This window comes from Gekko japonicus, unplaced genomic scaffold (genome assembly GCF_001447785.1).
Source record: "Gekko japonicus isolate JY-2015 unplaced genomic scaffold, Gekko_japonicus_V1.1 scaffold428, whole genome shotgun sequence".
NCBI classification, from domain to species: Eukaryota; Metazoa; Chordata; class Lepidosauria; order Squamata; family Gekkonidae; genus Gekko; species Gekko japonicus.
The window spans coordinates 393,502-412,238 of record NW_015165842.1 but is presented as its reverse complement, the minus strand read 5'-3'; the positions used below and the strand labels follow the sequence as shown (position 1 = coordinate 412,238).

The 18,737-nt window shown below is 46.9% G+C and overlaps 1 protein-coding gene across 1 annotated transcript in view; it reads left to right on the top strand.

Annotated features, from left to right (window-relative positions):
- The window catches only part of COG6 (component of oligomeric golgi complex 6), a 51,396-nt gene that overhangs the window by 18,520 nt on the left and 14,139 nt on the right, over window positions 1-18,737 (top strand). Inside the window, exons 5-14 of the mRNA XM_015411003.1 lie at window positions 1,755-1,866; window positions 4,619-4,701; window positions 4,922-4,992; window positions 7,435-7,528; window positions 11,426-11,554; window positions 11,661-11,752; window positions 13,654-13,718; window positions 14,082-14,173; window positions 15,684-15,801; window positions 16,505-16,636. Of these exons, the coding sequence (XP_015266489.1) occupies window positions 1,755-1,866; window positions 4,619-4,701; window positions 4,922-4,992; window positions 7,435-7,528; window positions 11,426-11,554; window positions 11,661-11,752; window positions 13,654-13,718; window positions 14,082-14,173; window positions 15,684-15,801; window positions 16,505-16,636 (988 nt within the window). The remainder of the gene's footprint in view (window positions 1-1,754; window positions 1,867-4,618; window positions 4,702-4,921; window positions 4,993-7,434; window positions 7,529-11,425; window positions 11,555-11,660; window positions 11,753-13,653; window positions 13,719-14,081; window positions 14,174-15,683; window positions 15,802-16,504; window positions 16,637-18,737) is intronic.

The window sequence follows — 18,737 nt, the reverse complement described above, 5'->3', positions numbered from 1 at the left end:
GTCATGGAGCTTTTTGGCTGTCTGTGTCTCGTGTGCAGTTTAGTAGGACAAACATGGGGGGGGGGTTCTATTTGGTAGTCTGGTTTGCGTATAACAAAGTTTGAGTCCAGTGGCACCTTTGAGATCGACAAAATTTTATTCAAGGTGTAAGCTTTCAAGTGCAAGCACACTCCTTCAGATACAGGTTTGTGTATGTTTCTCTGAATTTCAACATGGTATTGTCATTATTTCCTTCTAAACGTGTTTATACATTTATTTTGCCATTCTTCTAATCGGAAGCAACATTCAAGTCCGGTAGCATCTTAAAGACAGAAAAGGTTTCCAGGATTTAAGCTTTCAAGAGTCAAAGCTCTGACAAAGGAAGTTTTGACTTTTGAAAATATCGTTCACCTTCAAGGTGCTACTGGACTCAAATTTTTCTTTTTTATGGAAGGCCAAAACAGCTGCCCACTTGATGCTAATCGGGAGTGATTCTAGAGTTCTGTTAATCCCACTGCCTGCTTTCTTTTCTCCAGATTTCATGATTAGAAAACAAGCTTTACGTTCACTGTTGCTTTGCGTAATATATTCATAGTGAAGATTTGACTTGTAGAACTGTAAATTTTTAGAGGGATTGTTGATACGTTAGGGAAGGTATGCACATGAAAAGATTGGTAGGTGTGCTAAACTCAAGGAGTTAGGAACAAGAGGCAGAAGAAGATATAAATAAGGAGAAGGAGGAGGGATTGGATTTATACCCCGCCCTTCACTACCTGAAGGAGTCTCAGAGCAGTTTACAATCACTTTCCTTTCTCCTCCTCACAACAGACACCCTGTGAGGCAGGTGGGGCTGAGAGAGCTCTTTCTTTGGTGTGGTGGTTAAGAACGGTGGACTCTAATCTGGGAGAACCGGGTTTGATTCCCCACTCCTCCACATGCAGCCGGCTGGGTGACCTTGGGTTAGTCACAAGTTCTCTCAGAGCTGTTCGCTCAAGGGCAGTTTTCTCAGAGTTCTCTCAGCCACACCTACCTTACAGAGTGCCTGTTGTGGGGAGAGGAAGGGAAGAAGATTGTAATCCGCTCTGAGACTCCAAATGAAGGGCGGGGTATAAATTCAACTATTCTTCTTCTACTACTACTACCACCACCTGGGGGAGCCGTGGCACCCACACACCTTTCAAGGGGCCTGCTAAGTGTTTTTAGAAAGTGGGTGTGGCCAAGTGGGGCTTTTGCCCAGCAAGGATTCTGATTGGCCATTGGAGTTCTGATTGCCTGTGCAGATTTTTAAGCACATTGCTTTGGAATCAGCTGCCACCACAGCACAAGGATCGTCACTGTGTACAAGCTTTACAAGCCATTTTATGACCTGCGGCAGCCATTTTGTGGCTGCACCCACCACAGTGTGTCAGAACTCCGAAGGTGCCTCAGGCTTAAATAGATTGGGGACCCCTCGTCTAAGGTTTGGGTTTCAACTTTCTAAATAATGGTATTTATGTTAAATTTGAATTCTAGTTCCTGTGCACAGCAGTTGGTAAAATTACCAGTTAGACAACCTGTTCAATGATTTGGGCAGATAAAATTAGCTGCTCCCTCCTCTGGCCCACAGTGACTTTTATGGGTCAATTGAATTACCATTAAGTGATGACTTTTTTTAAAAAAATGCTTAGTTTATTAGCTGGGATGCCAACTACACTTCGGAATAGCTTGTGAGCTGTGAACCGTAATGAAATAAACTAGACTGACCATAAAAAGTGACAACAATTTTCTTCTTGCAGCCAGAGATTGGAATTAAAAGCACAAGTAGCAGATGCTTTCATAGCAGAATTCCAGCTTTCTCCAGAAGAGATGGGCATCCTTCGAGGTGCAAGGGATGGGCCTATTACAGAGGTAAGTATCTTAAAATGCATAACAGGGGGGAAAATCTAGCATACTACGGTAATCACTCTTCTGATTGGATCTTGTTTTAAAGCAGCCACTCTGTGAAGCATCTCCCCACCCCGCTCCGGCCTTTCAGTTGTCAATATAATGCCTTGGCATAATGGATGTACACTTCATTGATCTGATGAAGTGAGCTCGGATTTACAAATGCTTGTGCAGGAATAACTGGAGATCCTTTTAACTGGAGAGCCTGGGACTTCTGCACCCACTGCAGATGTTCCCATCCCTGAGCTGCGGGTGTAATTATAATAAGAGACCACCATGGTCCATGGTAATGAAATGTGGGCACCATTCCTGAAATATTGCTTTTCTTCAATGACTGTACATGTATAGGCACTGCCATGAGGGGTTTTCTGTGTGAAATAATAGGACTCCGCCCAGTTCTGTATAGGTAGTTACTTGGGGGGGAGAAGAAGAAGAGAAGAGATTGGATTTATACCCCGCCCTTCACTACCCAAAGGTGTCTCAGAGTAGCTTACAAAATCCTTTCCCTTCCCCTCCCCACAACAGACACCCTGTGAGGTAGGTGGAGCTGAGAGAGCTCTGACAGAAACTGCTCTTTTTCAAGAACAGCTGTGCCAGAACTATGGCTTGCCCAAGGTCATCCAGCCAGGTGCAAGTGAAGGAGTGGGGAATCAAACTCGGTTCTCCCAGATTAGAGTCCGCGCACTTAACCACTACACCAAACTTACAATGAAATGTTAGATCATATTTTTTCATTTTGAAACAGGTCATCCTCAACAAAAATTATAGATTAATAATAATTACAATGTTACAAATACAAAATTTTAAACCCGTTGTTATATAATCATTACTAATTAGCGTTCAGTCTTGACTATTTACTCATTTTTGTTATCCTATTTAATGTAAAAGTGAGGTGCAATTGTACTTCTAATGTCAAATTTAATTCCTTCCTTTAAAATTTGAAAAGAAGATTTCCAGCTATCTGAAACATATCCTTTTTCCTACAACCGTCTTTTGGTTGATCACATTATGACAGTTTCATGATACACCATACTTTTTGGATCCAAGGTTTGATTGTGAGATGTTTACTAGTGCTCCAGTTTTTTTGCTAATAGCAATTTTGCAGCTGTAATCATGTCAAGAATCATCCTTATACTAACTTTTGGACTGTATGCATTAACTAGTCCCAGTAATGCTACCTTGGGATCGAAAGGTAATCCCTGTAACACAATAACATTTTCAACTCCCCTTCCATACTATTGGCTGAAGATTCCCTCCTGGTGTAACTTAACGCTGGGGTCTTGCCAATCATGGTTTCTTCTCTATGGCAAACTTTTCCCTTATTGCCATTAAATGTGGTTTGGAGCAGACCAGCCACAAGCCATGGTTCCTTCATAAACCAGTTTGAAATACATAGTCAGGAGTGGGTTTGCAAATCATGACCACGTGGGAACTTGGTTACTGTCAATTATGGTTGGCGTTGGTGCACTGTGACCCTAAGCCCAGGTTATCACAAACCAGGATGGTGAGAGTTCATTCCAGAGACAGGAGGGAAGGAAGGAAGGGACGGCACGCCCTGAACGTGGCTACTGATGTGCAGACTATATCTATAAGAAAGCCAGCACAGCATCTGCACAGGGGGAGGAGGAGGAGGAGGGATTTATACCCCGCCCTTCACTCGGAGTCTCAGAGCGATTTACAATCTCCTTTCCTTTTCCCACACCAAACTTGTGAGGTAGGTGGGGCTGAGAGAGCTCTTTTGAGAACTGCTTTTGAGAGAACAGCTCTGAGAGAACTTGTGATTGACCCAGGGTCACACCAGCAGCGGCATGTGGAGGAGTGGGGAATCAAACCCGGTTCTCCCAGCTCTTAACCCCACTGTACCAAATCTGATAACCATTCCATGTTACAAAGGGCATGTATGGAGTTGTCCCCTGAATCAGGCTGATGGCCCATCAAGCCTATCCGTGCCTGTTCTGACCACCATCAGCCCTCCAGAGGTCTTTCCCAGCCCTGGAATTATTTTAACTCATGATGGCACGTTTTGATCCTGGTGTCTTTCCAGAGCTGCCCTTCCATCCATAGTGATGCTGTTGACAACCAGGTTGCTGACTTCTGGTACTGATTTCTGCCTGTAGATGATAGAATATCAGACAATGGCATGCAGGCACCCTGGTGAGGACTGATTCTGTGATGTGTATTTCAGCTGAGCTGCAGCTTCTGAAATAATGTGTTTGTTACTGGGGCTGTGATATTCTGGAGCCAGGCACATTGAGAATCGTCCATCCATTCTCTTTAAGCTTGATCTTACAGACACATTCATGGCCTTGCAGGATCCCCTGGAGAGGAAGATAAATTACTGATAGCAGTGAAATAAACATGATTCATGACTCTCTTTGTGTCCCTGCTATGCCTAATATTAAATGTATAGAAGGGTTTTTTTGCTTCTGTTGGATTTTATACAGTGTTGTTGTATAGTAATGTTGTATAGTTGCAGGCTGCCCGAGAAATGCGTGTAACCTTCTTGGAAGTCAACGTCAGTAAAAATGTTCAGAGGTTTGTATGCAGGGAATGTGACTGATTTTGTCTAAGTGGAGGCAGCCATTTTTCTAAGCATGGTATGCAGTAGAGCACCTGCCAAGCTGTGCTTTTCTGTAGTGTAGAAAATCAAGAATGTTTCTGTGTGGACAGTTTGCTTTGTCAGTGCTTTAAATCATACAATTTAATTTTATTGTAGGGTTTTTTCAAAGTGCTGGGGAGAGTAAAACAAATTCACAGTGATGTCAAGATTCTTCTGCGTACAAACCAGCAGAGATCAGGGTGAGTTTGTAGTGAATATTTACAAAGGAATAGCCTTGTTTAATTCATTTGATAAATTAAGGCATAAACCGTTGTTTAAATCTATATGAAGTGAGCTTTAACATGATCAGAGCCATATATTGAGGAACATCCATGTATGTGTGAACTTAAGATTTTCAGGACTTTTTTGATTGCATGAAGCACTTTTTGTTAAACATTTTACACATTTTTAAATTTGCAGCCTAGAAATTATGGAGCAGATGGCTTTGGTGCAAGAGACGTCTTATGAGCAGCTTTACCGATGGGCTCAAGGTACCGTTAATTTTTTCAGAGGTCTTCTTCTCTGAAAGCTTGTTTCACCTCTGAAGCATAGGCAGGTCAGCCCATTTTGTAGACTTTTTAACATGAAAATAGAATCATCCTCAATCAGGGCTCTTTTTGTAGAAAAAGCCCAGCAGGAACTCATTAGCATAATAGGCCACACCCAGCAGCAGAAACTCATTAGCATATTGGGCCACACCCCTGACAGCACAGCTCATTAGCACATTAGGCCGCACCCCCATGTTACCAGAAGTGTGGTTATCCAGCCACAGTCACCTTTTGCTTGTTATTCTGTTTACCTTGTTTGTTGTCCAAACCCAGGGCTTTTTTTTAGCAGGAACTCCTTTGCATGTTAGGCCACACACCCCTAATGTAGCCAATCCTAATGAGTTCCTGCTGTTGGGTGTGGCCTATTATGCTAATGAGTTCCTGCTGGGTGTGGCCAACTTGGGAGCCAGCCGGAACTCCATTCCTGTGCGTTCCTGCCCCAAAATAGCCCTGATCCTCATCATCACTTATTATTCACTTCATTTATACCATAACTTTCCCCCCAACGGGACCCAAAGTGCTTAAATCATTCTCCTCTCCTCCATTTTGTCCTCACACCAACCCTGTGAGGTAGGTTAGGCTAAGAGAGTGTGAAGCTGACCCAAGTCCACCCAGAAAACTTCCGTGGCACGAGTGGGGATTCGAACCTGAGTTTCCCAGTTCCTAGTTCAACACTCTAACCAGTGCACCACACTGGCTCATGAGGTACTTGCAGCCAGGCAGGCTTTTCCCCTAGCAAATCCAGCTGCATTGCTTATCTCTGGGCTGCCATCCTGTGACAGGAGCGTGTACAAACCCCGTTTGGGGATCTCAGAGGGTTTTGAAATCTGTCACCAAATTGACTTATTTCACAATCCAGCTTTGCAGTCATATTTAAGAGTCTGTATTCATGCCGCTTGAAGCGGCTGGTGGGCAACAAGTAGGACCAGCATTTTCCGGGAAACAGAGTTAGAGCATAATGTTCTGACCTTTTCATCATTTCGTGGGGGGTTTTTTGGATGGGGATTGTCCAAGGGTGCAAATTTAGAAGTGCAAAATACTTAATGTTAGAAAAGCAATATTTGAACGTTTTGGATTCTTACGTTTACAGTAGTAATAGGACTCCGTCCTGACCTGGATCGGCCAGGCTAGCCCAGTCTTGTCAGATGTCGGAAGCTAAGCCCTGGTTAGTCCTTGGAGGGGAGACCTGAGGCCGGTCAGTGGCAAACCACCTCTGTTCATCCTTTGTCTTGAAAACCCTGCAGAATCGCCATAAGAAGGCTGCAGAAAACTCCTTGGCACCCAGATCTTAAACGTTAGAAAACAGGCAAATAGGAGAGCCCTGTCGCGGGATTCCATTAGCCCACCCTTTCAAATAAGTGTGCCAAATTAGCAGCAGGACTGGAACAGGCTTTCCTGATCATTTGTACAGTACCCCGAATGCTGGTCACACTTTAGATTTTGTTTTCTGTTCATCCTGCCTTGCCGCTGTCCTTCGAATTGGTTAACATTTGACAAAAATCTGCATCAGGAACAGCTGGATTCTGCCGCTTGCCATAGCGTATTCAAAACAAGCACATTTGCATCATTTGGCCCGTTTTGCCTAGTTGCCTATGCCCGTGTGGTATAGCAGTTTGAGTATCACACTAGGGTCTGGGAGACCTGGGTGTGAATCCCCACTCTGCCAGGGAAGCCGGCTGGACAGTCTTGGGCCAGTCGCCCACTGCAAGGTCTAGTTTAAACTAGTCTCTGGATATCCAGCTGGGTCTCAGGATCCAGGACACTGAAGGATTATGACTAGGGAAAGTGACTCTGTTTAAGAGCAGGCTAATTCTGCCTGCCCAGACTCTTCCAACATTGACTACAGAGTCACCCCTTGAAAAGAAGCGGCCTCTTCCAGTAGTCTGTGCACTGCCTAAGAGCAGATTGAAGGAGTAGTGTCATTATTTACAGACTCCTCTTTAAGACCGTGCTGATAAGACAGGCAGTGACTTTGTGGACAGTGGCAGAGGTCCCAGTACAGTTGGTATCCTGACAGTTGCTAACACACACACACACACCCGCCCGCCCGCCCCCCCAAACACAGTTTGTAATCTTTTTTCCTTAAAATCTCAACACCTTAATATGGAGTAGATGAATGCTGGATGCAGCTTCACCGTGCTGGCAGAGGGCTTGGATCCAATGATTGTTTTGCACTATTGGAAGGAGTGGGGATTTTGTTTGCCGGTTCCCCTCCCCCCCCTTTGTTTCACACCCCTTTGCTGTTCCTGAGGGTCCCCTCTCCCCCAGGAACAGCAATTTAGGGAGCTCAGAAGAGTTGCAGTGGGAAGGGGAAATCTCCCCTCCGCCCTGCAGAAGTGACAGGTGCTTATCCTCGTTATTACTGTTGTTTTGCTCTTTCCATAGGTGAATGCAGGGCTTTAACACAAGAATCATGTGACATTTCTCCAGTTTTGGCCCAAGCGATGGAAGCTTTGCAAGACCGACCTGTTCTCTACAAGTACGTTGATGTGTTGCCTGCAGCAACAGTGTGGTTTCAGGGCCAAAAGAGCAGGATGCCTGGCCCTCTTGACTGGACTCTGTCAAGAGCCACTCACAGTTACAGTCAACGCTCCCTCTAAGCTGTGGAGTCTCGTGAGCAAAAATTCTACTTTGTAAGCTTACTGGCATTAAAGTTGTGAGCGAGCGATTTGGCTGCTGCATAAATCAGTCTGCTCGGGAGCCATCCTTCCTGAGCTAGGGCAGAAATGTGTGAGCCAGAGGTTAAAAAAACTGAGCCAGCTCACACTAGCTCAGCTTAGAAGGAACACTGGTTACAGTCCAGGCTGAATGTGCCACCGCATGTTTTAGTAGAGGTCTAACCAACAAATGTCAAGCTCAGGGCAGTTCCAAGCATCGCTGGTCCATGTCTGTCTTCTCACTTCTTGGGAACACCAAGAATAACACAACGCTTGTCAAGAAGACCGTGTGTTTCTGTACCTCACATCACCGGCTGTCAGCAGCACCAGGGTGGGGAGCAGTGCACATTTCAAGGTGTGAACTCACACATCATCTTGAGCTGTTACCACGTTGAGCTGGTGCGGCAGTTGGTCCCCTTCCTTAGCCACGAAGATCTGGCCACAGTGATCCATGCGACGGTTACCTCGAGGCTAGACTACTGCAACGCTCTCTACATGGGGCTGCCTTTGTCGCAAACTCGGAGGCTGCAGCTGGTGCAGAATGCGGCGGCCAGGCTGGTTGTTGGTGCCTCTAAAGGGGACCACATTCAGCCTGTGCTGAAAGCGCTGCACTGGCTGCCTATAGCATTCCAGATTCGCTTCAAAGTGCTGGTGCTTACCTTTAAAGCCCTATATGGCCAGGGTCCGGCATACCTGAGGGACCGCCTTTCCCCATATAGGCCCCAAAGAGCACTTTGGTCAGGGTCACAACACCGCCTAGTGACCCCGGGCCCTAAAGAGGCCAGGCTTGCTGCCACAAGGGCCAGGTCTTTTTCGGTGGCGGCTCCTATCTGGTGGAACAAGCTCCCGGAGGAGATCAGGGCCCTGCGGGACCTGTTACAGTTCCATAGGGCCTGTAAGACGGAGCTCTTCCGCCAGGCTTTTGAATAAGAGCCGCCGCCGCCACTACCACCAACGGGCGACTGCAAAGCAGTACCGCTGGGTTAGGCTGACTGGCCATTTGAACATCGGGGCCATAGCATCCCCCTCTTTGACTCAATGTGATGTACAATAGGGAGCGAGTAGGGTAGTTGCGGTAGATTTTTGGGAGTTGCCCACTGTAATTAATTGTTTTAAATTGTTTTAACTGTATTTTATTGCACTGTGTGCCTTAATTGTGTAACTGTGGTGTTGTATTACACCTATGTCTTGTAAGCCGCCCTGAGCCCGCATGCGGGGAGGGCGGGATATAAATGCAATTAAATAATAAATAAAGGGAAGAAAGAGTCGGAGAACAACACCAAGTCCTGCTTCTCTTCTGATGTCTTGTTATGGCCTCAGTAAGGGCCTTTATTGTTTTTATAGGTGGGGTCAAAACTTCAAGGCTGCGCTCAGTGGATCAAAGAAGTTCAAAGCCTAACACACGGCCTTTGTCCCAGACTCAGCAGCATCAGGTCTTATTACTGGCAATATAGACAGTTTTCCACCTTTGTTTTTCTTACTGGCTTCGGCAGTTTCCCATTCCCATTTGCCAGGATGTTTCAGGAAAATTTGCAATAGGCATGGCCAAAAAAAAAAAATGGAATGGGAAAAAGAGAGAGGAGAAAACAGGTGGGAAATAAAATAAAAGTTGCCTTCAAAAGTTTCTGTTTCCAGCACATCTGTGAATTAAGAGCCAGCCTAAGGGGGAAGCTGAGTGGTCCAAAGGAAGAACACAAAGAGCAAGAAGCCGTGGGCTGGATTTTGCAGAGCTGTTCCTCTGACTTTCCTCCCTGGCCTCTCTAGGGCCTCTTGTAGCAGAGGACCATGCTGCTGTTAGCAAAATGGGTCTGCAGGATACAGACCTTTGACGGGTGGTACATGCAACAGTATCACAAGTGTGGCAACCATGACACATCCATTCATTCTAAATGAAATTCTTTTATTGACAGCTTATGTAGTGGTGACATACATGCCCATAAAACTCTAAGCACGTTTGCTGAGAAATGGGGCTTGCTCTCCAGAAAGGATGTTCAGGGCTTGCAGTGGGTGTCCACGGCAATCTAAAACACAGAGTTAAAAATAACAACAATATTCAATCAGAGCAGTGTTTAAAATTCATCCCTGCTTGCCGTAAACTGTAAAACAAATATGCTGGGTAACTAACCGTGCAGTTATATGCAGTCTAAGCCAGTTGAAATAAATGGATTTAGACTGGTGTCACTCTGCATAAGGAGCTGCGGTGGCTCAAGTGGTTAAGACGCTGAACTGCAGGCTGTGGAAGGTCGGTAGTTCAGCAGTTCGAGACCCGGGTGCCGCATGATGGAGTGAGCTATCTCTAGTTCCAGCTCCTGCCAACCTAGCAGTTCGAAAGCAAGAAATTGCAAGTAGATAAATAGGTACCACTTTGGTGGGAAGGTCACAGCGTTCCGTGTGCCTTGGTGTTTAGTCATGCCGGCCACATGACCACGGAAACGTCTTCGGACAGCGCTGGCTCTTTGGCTTTGAAACGGAGATGAGCACCGCAACCCTAGAGTCGGATTCGACTGGCTTTCAAGCAAGGGAACCTTTACCTTTAACTGTGCATAGGGTTGTAATAGGGGTATGGGGGTGTGGCAGAATCAGTTGGCAAAGGCTCAGACAAATAGACTTTGCCTTGAACCTGAGAGGTTTTTAGACTTTTGTATATTTTCATATTTCATTATTAAGAGCCAGCCCAAACAAGAAAGTTTTATGGCACTTAACAAGTTTGTATAAGCATAGGGGTGGACAGATTATGTAGCCTTTCCGTTCTTGTGGGAAAGTTTTTGATACCCTCTTTCTCTGTCCCTTTGTCACGTAGATGTGGTGCATAGAAGTACAGTTAACTAACAGAGACTGTAGAAACGACCAACAGTCCAGTAGCACCTTAAAGACTGACAAAATACGTGGCAGGGTATGAGCTTTTGTCAGTCACTGCTCACTTCTTCAGATACAGCTAGAATGAGAGTCCGTCTGTCCTATTTATTGGAAAGTGGAGTGATTTCAGATGCTGAGTGACATTAGCAGGCGAATGACAATAGCAGGCGAATTACAATAGCAGGCATGATTGGATTTAGGTGAGATATGCAGAAGGGTAATAGGCATGGAGAAATCAACATTGGTAATGAGACAGGTAACCTGGGTCTTGATTCAGTCCAGTTGGATGCATTGTTTTGAGCTTCATTATCAGTTGCAATTCAGCAGTCTCTCTTTCCAATCGCAATTCAGCAGTCTCTCTTTCCAATCTCCCTTTGAAATTCCTTTATAAGAGAACTGCTAACAGAGACTGAAATGCAGAGAGAAACAGATCTCTCAAAGCCACATAATCATAATGCTGGCTTGGATCCTGCTTAGGACTTCAGTGGAGGTGGGAGGAGGCCAATTTCATTAATTCCCCTTCTCATGGGAAACGCCTGATTCCCCCCCCCCACAAGCTATATCTGGGGTCCCCAGGAATCATCAGAAACCACCCCTCTCCTCCTTAGACCCATGAAAATTTTAGTTAGGAACTAAGCCGCTATTGGATATGGCTCACTGAACAGCGTAAAAATAATACTTGCATTTTTGGTGGCTTTACAATGTTACATCTTTTGATAATTTTGTAAACAACGATGATTCTTCTCAGGAACTAACCTTCCTCCTCCTCCTCCTCCTCCCATTCCCCATAAAATAAGATACCTTGATTACTGTGGTGGCAGTAACAGTATGCATTAACATGTTCAAATCAATTTTTGCTGCAGATATACCCTTGATGAGTTCGGAACAGCCAGAAGAAGCGCCGTGGTCCGGGGCTTTATCGATGCTCTTACTAGAGGCGGTCCAGGAGGTACTCCACGGCCTATCGAAATGCATTCCCATGATCCTCTAAGGTACAACAGTGACCGTGTATGTTGCAAATAAATGGGGTGGGGACACATTACTTGCAATGTAGCAGCCCTTTATTCACCAGAGTATTTTTGTTTGTTGCTGTTTCAGGTATGTAGGAGACATGCTGGCCTGGCTACATCAAGCGACCGCTTCTGAAAAGGAGCACTTGGAAGCCATGTTAAAACTCGTGACTGCCGAAGGTACCACTGACGTTTAAATCTTCCAGGGAATGTAGTAGGAAGCAAGAAAATGGATGAGTCAGAGGCTGGCAAGTGGAAGGCAGAGGGAATCGCTCACACTCGTAGAAATATGGAGCCAAGATAGTGATTTTTAGGGATAGGGAAGATTTGGGCATCTTTTTTGGGGGGAAATTGCAAAGTAAAGCTAGTCACAGTAGGGACCAAATACCAGCAGAATGGAGGCAAGGAGGGATTTGGGATCAAAGGAGTTTAAGCTGTGGGGCTGGAGGTGAAAGGAGAAAACAGTCATTGTGTGATGAAGAGTGATTAACAATTGGAATGAGTGATTAACACTTGGAATTCACTGCCACAGGAGGTGGTGGTGGCTACAAGCATGGACGGCTTCAAGAGGAAATTAGATAAGCATATGGAGCAGAGGTCCATCAGTGGCTATTAGCCAATAGCCACAAGGTATAGCCACAAGGTATTAGCCAATAGCCACAAGGTATAGATAGGGGCTCTGGGGCAAGTGATGCTCTGTCTTCATGGTGCTTGGGGGGGGGGTCAACAGTGGGAGGGTTTCTAATGTCCTGGCCCCACTGGTGGACCTCCTGATGGCACCTGGTATTTCTGGCCACTGTGTGATACAGTGTTGGACTGGATGGGCCTTTGGCCTGATCCAACATTGGCGTCTCTTATGTTCTTATGGTAACAAATAAAAATAAATACATATACTGGGACCATTCCTTCCTTATGTTAAGCTAGTTGGCGCCAGTCCTGGCCAGGAAGTACGGCTAAACTATTTAAGCATCCTAATTTCAGGGCTGGAGCTACAACATCTACGAAGCTTTCTCCTGAGAATTATTTATTTATTTATTTATTTGCCTGAGAAATACACAAGAAAATCTCAGGCCAGGGGGGTGGGGCAGCAACCCTCCACTACGCTGCAGCGCCAAATAGTTTTCCTTGTGGAGGCTGCGTTGGAAGAGGGGACTGGCATAGAGATCCCACCACCATCACCACCACCTTCATTCAAGGAGGAGAAAGGGGGCGGCGGCGGCAGCCAGCCCGGCTCGCTCACCTTGTCAGCCTCCAACCGCGTCTCCAGCACTTTGCGGAGCTTGTGCGGGAGCCTCCTGATGGCTCCTGGTATTTCTGGCCACTGTGTGATACAGAGTGTTGGACTGGATGGGCCTTTGGCCTGATCCAACAATGGCATCTCTTATGTTCTTATGAAGGAGAGGTCATGCAGACAGGGAGTAGAGGAAGGTACAAGACTCTGAGATGGGACTGCAAGATTTTGGACCGTGGAAGAAGAGGGAGGGAATGGTTGGAGCAAGTCCTCCTTAGCAGAGAAGAGAAGGGGATTGTGAGTCACTGAGGGAGGAGCAGTAAAGATATAGAGCAAGCAAGAAGGCAGAGAGAGGAGGAGAAAGTGAGTGAGCTTTCAGTAGAGGAAATCTGCCTCATCAGACCTTCCCAAATCTGCAGTCCTGATTCTTTGTAGTAGTCCACAAAAGTATGTTTGCAAAGAATTACATTTGTTGTTTGTGGTAATGAGGAGGAATTTATGAGCTTGTCAAATGGAACATCAAAAAATAATCTGTGGCCCTGACCCGGGCAGCCTAGGCAAGCCCGATCTCATCAGATCTTGGAAGCTAAGCGGGGTCGACTCCGGCAAGTCCTTGGATGGGAGACCTCCTTGGAAGACCAGAGATGGAAGGCTGGGGGCAGGCTTTACTCAGCCATCTCTCTGAATATCCTCCAGGCCCCCAGTAGGGGTCAGTCACCACTGAGTTCACCATGACTCCCAGACGCACACACAATCACCAGAGGTTGCCACAAACACACGAAAAATACAAAAAAATACTCCAAAAAATCTGTGGAATACCTCTGAATAACTTCCACTGTTTAATTTTCAGGTGTGGAAGAAACTATGCAAGAAGTAGTTGGACACATCACAGAAGGTGTTTGCCGGCCTCTTAAGGTAAAATACGTTGCTTTATGTGAAGCCTCAGTGTAAACATGTAGTTGTGTTTTTTTTAAGCATTTCCTCATATTTCACAGTTAGCAATCATGTTTCCTGTTACTGTAATTATTACTGGCCTCTTCCCCTGAATGATTGGTTGATTCTGGCAATACAGTATGAGGAGTAGACCATTCTTGAATGCATCCATTTTCGGTTTCTTGACCACAGAGTCATTTTTTTTTTTAATTTAAATTTTGGCCCTTTTTAAAGATTCAGCCTTCATGTTTTCCTTGACGCTGACTTGTGTGTAGATGTTGACTTAAAAGGGGGGAGGGTGTCTGCATGGCGGCTGAATGCATGCTTTTGTCCTATTTCTCTCAGGTTAGAATTGAACAATTGATTGTGGCCGAACCGGGAGCAGTCCTGCTATATAAAATCTCTAACCTTCTCAAATTCTACCACCACACCATCAGGTAAACTTGGAACAGACTGTGAAGAAAAATCAAATTACCTTTGGCTTTATGTTATAAGGGCTAGGTTTTTCTTTTGCGGTAGTCGAGTTGGTTGCACTCAAGGGGGGGATCATATAGATTAATTACTCAACTTTTTGGAGAAGGTATGAAGTATATAGGTGGAAGAAGAGGTTCAGAGAGCCCAGGTGTCCCGAAAGCCCAGAAGACAGGGGGGCGGGCACGAGTGCAGGAGAACCGGAGAAGCTGGCACGTACCCGAACGCCGAGGGACCGACGGAGTCCTTCAGGCAAGCATGAAGGCGAACGGGGAGTTTTGGGATCTCCCGGAAGTGACCCCACCCCCGAAGACGCCCAGGCCACCCCACTTGGGAGGTGGGACGCTGTCACTCCGAGAAGTGTTGTTGAGAGTGATGCAACTCTCTCCACTTCTATTCTGAGGCTTTGGCTTCCCCTGTGGGACTTCAGACGACACGGCGGAAGCATCCTTCCCCTCAGGGGATGACCCCCGGCGTGACACCCTTCTTCGAATAACTATAATTCTTCTGGTGGGTAGCCATGTTGGTCTGGAGCAGCAGAACAAAGTTTGAGTCCAGTGGTACAATAAAGTTCTGTTCTGGGTATAGACTTCCGTGTGTATGCACACTTCTTCAGATACCTGAAGATACACTTCTTCAGATACAGTTTTTCAGATATATGAAGAAATACCCAGAATAAAACTCTGTTAGTCTTTAAGGTGCCACTCAACTCAAACTTTGTTATACAGCAAGGGAGATAGTGCTGGTAATTCCCAATGGGTAATTCCCATTGGGGAATTGGGGGCCGCGGTGGCTCAGAGGTTATGATGCTGAGCTGCAGACCAGAAGGTCAGTCGTTCGGCAGTTCGAGCCCCTAGTGACGCGTGACGGAGTGAGCTCCCGTCTCTGGCCCCAGCTCCTGCCAACCTAGCAGTTCGAAAGCAAGAAATTGCAAGTAGGTACCACTTTGGTGGGAAGGTCAGCGTTCCGTGCACCTCGACATTTAGTCATGCCGGCCACATGACCACGGGAACAGTCTTCGGATAGCACTGACTCTTTGGCTTAGAAACGAAGATGAGCACCGGAACGCCTGGAGTTGGATTCGACTGGCTTTCGCACAAGGGAAACCTTTACCTTTACCTAATTCCCATTGGGGTGAACAGCATGTTCACAGCACCAGCATCTGGCACCTGCCTGAAGTGGGGGGGGGGAGAACCATTGCAAAGCAGCACCTCCCACTCTCAGCCCAGAGAGATGGCTCTCAAAGGATGCCTCAGTTCTTGGCACTGAATGCAGCTGAGAGATCCAAGGGAAATGACTGGGGTGGAACTTTCCCCCCAGAGTTTATTACTCCCCCACCTTCAAATAGAACATAAATTCTCCACGCAAAAAAACAGTGTTCCTTATTTTTAGTCTTACTAAGCTAAATAGCAGGACCTGACGTGTCTTTCTTGGGTATAATTAACCCCCCCCTTCTGTTTTTTCCCCAATTTTCAGTAATATTGTGGGAAACAGCGCCGCCATGCTGTTAACAACGATCGAGGAGATGCACCTGTTGAGTAAAAAAATATTCCTGAACAGTCTGAGCCTGCATGCAAGTAAATTGATGGATAAGGTTTGTTGCGAGGATTAGTCGCTCTCCTGTTTCTGCAGCCCACACTCCGTTCAGTGGGGGTCAGGTTGGATCTCCCACATCCTGGTCTTGACACTCTCGGCACTGCACCACACTGGTTCTCTCAGCCTCATAGTCCTACCCCAGCCATTTCCTTTCTATTTCTTGACAGCTTTGACCACACACTCTTCATCACATGTTCCCGCTCCCCCACCCCCCCCCCCCGGCAGCCTCCTGCCATCCCTCCCTCACACCAGTTGCTTGCGGGCAGGGTAAGAGCCCTGGGCGGGCTGGTTCTGGCCCCCGGGCCTTATGTTTGACACCCCTGCTCTAACGACTATGCCACACTGGCTCTCTTGAACAGCTGAACAAAGAAATTTGTGGTCCATAGAAGATAATGAAGCCGTTTCTATTTGTGCTGTGGGACTATGAATGCATTCTTCTTTTTCCCAGCACCTGAGAGAAAGTGGGGCAGATAAGGGCCGAATGCCCCTTCTCCTTTGTAGAAAAGGGAGCACTTCTGCTGTTGACAAGCCAGGCTTAGGGGTTAAGGTTATGCTAGAGACGGATGGAAAGAGGCTGGTGGTAGCTTTGGGCCGCTGCGCTGCTTGTACGTCCATCACCTGGTGTGATTGGGTGCCCCTGTATTGCTTCCTATAGACAAATCTCATTTTGAGAAATACGTTCACAACACTTGTTTTTTCAGATTGAGCTTCCCCCTGCCGATCTCGGCCCAAGCTCAGCGCTGAATCAAACACTCGTTCTGCTGCGTGAGATTCTGGCATCCCACAGCTCCTGTGTCGTCCCTGTGGATACTCGACAAGCTGACTTTGTGCAGGTAGACCTTTGTTTTGAAGATCTTGGTGTGCGTCGATCTTAGCAATCGAAAGGCGGTGCAGTATGTGGATGGGCAATGCCAGAAATGGTGTTGTTAACAAATAAATAGGGTGGAAGGTTAACTGTGGTCAGTATCTGGAGAGTCAAATGCAGCTGTACTGCAACTAAAGACAGATATGGTGGTGGGCAATGTTCCCTCTAAGCTGTGGAGTCTCATGAGCAAAAATTCCACTTTGTGAGCTGGTGGCATTAAAGTTGTGAGTGAGCGATTTGGCTACTGCATCAATTAGTCTGCTTTGAAGCCCTCCTTCCTGAGCTAAGACAAAAATGTGTGAGCCGGAGGCTAGAAAACTGTGAGCTGTCTCACACTAACTCAGCTTAGGGGGAACACTGGTTGTGGGGATACGAGTGGCGATACTAGGCAGTGTCTCCATTCACCCGCTGCCATACATGATTTCCTCTGTAAAAAGCGAAGAGGAGAAATGCTGGAGGATAAAGGGGGAGCAGAGGACGCCTCATAATTGTGTAGCCACTTCTCACCCCATCAGTAAATAAACCGTGATGGCTCAGCCGAAGTGTCTTGGCTCCTCCTGGGTGGGGGTGGGGGAGTAACGCTGTTCCCCTTTCTTCCCCCACTCCCTGGCAGGTCACTTACAGAGGTGGGGTGGAGAATGGCACTTGTCTTCTGAAGACGAGGAGGAATTGATGAGGAAAAGGAGCAGAGTCCTTGAAAGGAACCTGGCTTGTGTGGAGCCTTCGCGTACAAGAAAGAAAGTTGGACCACTGAAGTGGGAGCAAAGGCTAGCAACAGAGTTCAGTCCCATCGTTAATTCTGAGCCCAGTGATTTTACTTACACATATTGGATTGGATTCTACCTAACATTTCTGCTGACAGAAGGGGGAGCATCGGTTCCCCCCCTCCCACAGCAGACCTCCAACTCCTCCCTCATGTTGTTTCAGGAGGGGTCCACATAGGCTTGCCAAGTCCCCCCCCGGTGGCGGCGGATCGGGCCCCGGGGGGAACCCCACGTGCACGTCACCAGGAAGTGACGTGACGACGCCGGGCACGCTGGGGGCGGGGCCACGACCATCCGAGGGAAAACTCTATGGTTTTGCGCTCAAGCCGGGAGTCCCCCGCTGCGGCGATTTTTTTCACTTGGCAACCCTAGGTCCACAACAGGCCCATGTCTACGGTGGGGCTATTCAGGGCTCCGCCCCCTTTCTTAAAGGGACTGCCCCACAAGATTTTCTCCTGTAAAAGCTTTTTAAGGAGAAATTACAGCCAAGGGGTGGTGAGGAGATTGCAGGGAGCTGGGTTCTTTTTTTAAACTATAGAATTCAAGCCCCACTTAAAAAAAATTGCCCCGCAAGCCACAAAATCCTGGCTACGGGCCTGCTCTGCGATCCGGCAGTAATCGCACGTGGTGTATTTTAGTCAGCGGCAGGGAGGAGGGGGCTGAGGAAACCACTCTCTGCTGATGAAAGTCCTAGATTTTCATGAGAAACCAAGCCTTTTATTCCAAAGGGTTGTGGGCAGCTTTTCTGCAAATTCACGACCACAGAATGAAAGGCTGAAAAATAACAGAATGTGTGGCAGTAGTACACATTACCTCCTGGCGTACCCAGCTCCGCTGACACTGTTTAGCCGGCCAGTCTAAAAGCTGGCCAGAATGGGGATGATATCTGACAGCCATTTCTAAAAGAGACACAGGCCTCTGCTGCGAAAGCCTCACTTCTGGCAACTGAGGTTTTTGCCTCCTGTGCTGATGGGGTCTGAATTAGGAACTCAGTTGACATGTAGGCTGATACAGGTAATTCCCCCCCCTTCTTATTAATAGACTAGGTCTGTACTGCTGTTTGTCCATAAGCCAGAACAGCACTCTGTGTCCCTATTTTGTTTCAGACACAGTGGGTGCGGTCAGACGGCGTGCCGGGAGCAGTGTAAATTACTCCGGTCCGATGCGCTTTTTTTTTAACCTGGAAGAATTGCGATCACACTCACCTCCTTCTTCCGGATCGCTGCGCAGCCACATCGCTCCCCGCCGTCCACACGGGGTTTTTTCCTCTCAGTTTGGGCATGCGCACAGGTAGCCATCTTTAGT